Consider the following 3,199-nt stretch of genomic DNA (forward strand, 5'->3'; position numbering starts at 1 on the left):
AGAGAAATAACTTTCAATATAATAAAACTAATACTTCACAAAAGATACTTTTATATTACAGATATGTGAGATATGTACAGCTGTTTCTTGATCCTTATGAAAATTAAAAGAGGAAATAATGCTAGGAATATGTAACCAAAGTTGTTGAATTTTACAGGGGAATGACAAATTATTGTTTCTCTAACCATAAGTAAAATGAAAAAACAAAACCTACTAAAGTGTATAAAAAACATACATGTGGAAATTATTCAGCTGATCCTCGGGATTAATACATTATATGACAATAAACAATCAAAGTTAATATGAAATATACACCAAGTGGAAACCATTCAGCTAATCCTCAGGACTTGTACATTATATGACAATAAACAATCAAAGTTAATATGAAATATACACCAAGTGGAAACCATTCAGCTAATCCTCAGGACTTGTACATTATATGACAATAAACAATCAAAGTTAATATGAAAAAGTCCTGAGGATTAGCTGAATGGTTTCCACTTGGTGTATATTGTCATATAATGTACGAAACAATCAAAGTTAATATGAAATATACATCAAGTGGAAACCATTCAGCTAATCCTCAGGACTTGTACATTATATGACAAGAAACAATCAAAGTTAATATGAAATATACACCAAGTGGAAACCATTCAGCTAATCCTCAGGACTTGTACATTATATGACAAGAAACAATCAAAGTTAATATGAAGTATACACCAAGTGGAAATTATTCAACTAATCCTCAGGACTAATACATTATATGACAACAAATAATCCAATTTAGTATGAAATATACGCCAAGTGGAAACCATTCAGCTAATCCTCAGGACTTGTACGTTATATGACAACAAATAATCAAAGCTGATATGAAATATACACCAAGTGGAAACCATTCAACTAATCCTCAGGACTAATACATTATATGACAACAAATAATCCAATTTAGTATGAAATATACGCCAAGTGGAAACCATTCAGCTAATCCTCAGGACTTGTACATTATATAACAAGAAACAATCAAAGTTAATATGAAATATACACCAAGTGGAAACCATTCAGCTAATCCTCAGGACTTGTACATTATATGACAAGAAACAATCAAAGTTAATATGAAATATACACCAAGTGGAAACCATTCAGCTAATCCTCAGTCCATAACAGGCTTTATTTCCACTAGGAGATGACCATTCTAACCAAAAGATACTGTGTGTTTAATAATTTATTTGTATTAATATATTTTCCAGTTAGCTATGTATGTATAACTAAACAAACACAACATACGTCCATATTTACAGAGGTCTTCTAGAACACCATGAACTACAGATAGTACTGAATTAGTAATATGTAGGGGATTTCAACAAACACAATATACTTGATAAAATTTAGTTGAATGAATGCCAACTGTCTGTTGTAGAAACAAAAGTGTAAAAGATGATGTTTGGAAAGTCTTCTGCCCTTCATCTTCGGACCTGAAGACGGTCTTCTGCCTTTTGATATGTTGTCCTCTACACTTGTGTTTCTACGACAGACAGTTGCCGTCCATTCCTCGTGAATACTCTGCCTAAGCAATCTATCAAAGAATACAACATACCTGTTTATTCCCAGTGGTCTTCTAGAAGACCATGAACTAAAGATGGCACTTGAAGAAAACGTTAAGGGCAGATGCATGGTGCTGATGTTTACGGGTGATGAAATGTTGTTAGTTGAAAAGTCCACTGATGAAACTGGTGTTTTTACATATTCAGAGCATACTGTACTTGCTGTTGTTGGCTTTTCCATACCTATATCAGTAACATTTCTATTTTAGCTAAGTAACACTAGATATAGAGAATGGATTTCAGTGTACGGTTCTAGATTTCTCTAAATGTGTAAAAAAAAAGAAAAAACTTCCATTGTGATAATTTTAATGACTCTTTTTATGAACTGTTTGTGACCTGAACTTGTGAACTTATGATCCAATCAAAATATTAATTTACATACATAATGAATAAGAGATGAAAAGTTTAAAATACCAGTAAATAAAACAAACAAGTTTTTTTGCTTTAAAGCAAAGTATTTCAACAGGAAAAGTATGGACTTCAGTAGGACTTTGAAATAACACAGAAGCATTAGAAAGTGTACTACAGCTGGCAGAAAGTGTACTACAACTGGTAGATAGTGTACTACAGCTGGTAGATAGTGTACTTCAGCTGACATGAAGTATTCTAGAGCTGGTAGATAGTGTACTACAGCTGACAGAAAGTATACTACAACTGGTAGATAGTGTACTATAGCTGATAGATAATGTACTTCAGCTGACATGAAGTATTCTAGAGCTGGTAGATAGTGTACAACAGCTGACAGAATGTTCTGTAGGACAGTTTTCACTAATTAGAACTATGCTTCACTTTAGCTAGTTCTTTGTGTTTATTTCCTACAGTATACTGTTTGCCATTATTATCACAAGCTACTGTCTTTTAATAAATACTACAGAAGTAGTGTATTTCACAATGGCTTGCACCAACATGAAAGTTCACGACCAGTAATGTCTACATAAGTTAAAGATTGATGCGGAAACTGTGTTTTTCTGTGTAGCATTCTAGTTTTCTATACTACGCTGAAAATATACAACTTGTTAAATAGGCTGTCTTAAACACATAAATGGAATACAATACCAAGTGCAAGTATGTTATATTAGCATGAGATTAATAATGTTAAAAACTACCGTGATCTTGCTATTTCAGGACACAACTGACAGAGACATGCACACTCTCACACATGAAAATCAAACAACATGATGCTAATTAACTTGATGTATTGAGTTCAAGTGCCATTTGACCATTCCTCAGTTACTCTTCAATGGGATGGAGATTATGTTTAGTCACTGACAAGAAAAACGGAGAAGACAATTCGGCCATCTTGTTAACGAAAGTATTTATCTCTAATGCCTCCAAGAAGTTATAATTTGTGAAAACCACCAGATTCTAAAACTCTTTGCTATCTTGAGTTAATAATGGGACAGTTAGATTACATTTACAATACGAGTTTCATGTTGAGCTAAACCAAAAATGTAGGCAAAAAATAGGAATTTTGTCTGAAATGTAGGGAAAAAAGTAGTAAAGTACAGTGTGTTGGGAAGTGTAATAATGGTTCTCACAAGAATCAAATTTTCAGCTATTACACAGCAGTTGTATTTCTCAACTAATGGTCTGTAGTC

The 3,199-nt window shown here is 32.8% G+C and overlaps 1 protein-coding gene across 2 annotated transcripts in view; it reads right to left on the minus strand.

The window, feature by feature from the left end:
- The window catches only part of LOC106475184 (rho GTPase-activating protein 45-like), a 28,895-nt gene that overhangs the window by 2,701 nt on the left and 22,995 nt on the right, over positions 1 to 3,199 (minus strand). For both annotated transcript variants that reach the window (XM_022379366.1, XM_022379367.1), the window contains one exon: positions 1,595 to 1,784. In XM_022379366.1, the coding sequence (XP_022235074.1) occupies positions 1,595 to 1,784 (190 nt within the window). The remainder of the gene's footprint in view (positions 1 to 1,594; positions 1,785 to 3,199) is intronic.

The sequence above is a fragment of the Limulus polyphemus genome, unplaced genomic scaffold, assembly GCF_000517525.1.
Source record: "Limulus polyphemus unplaced genomic scaffold, Limulus_polyphemus-2.1.2 Scaffold8194, whole genome shotgun sequence".
Classification (NCBI taxonomy): Eukaryota; Metazoa; Arthropoda; class Merostomata; order Xiphosura; family Limulidae; genus Limulus; species Limulus polyphemus.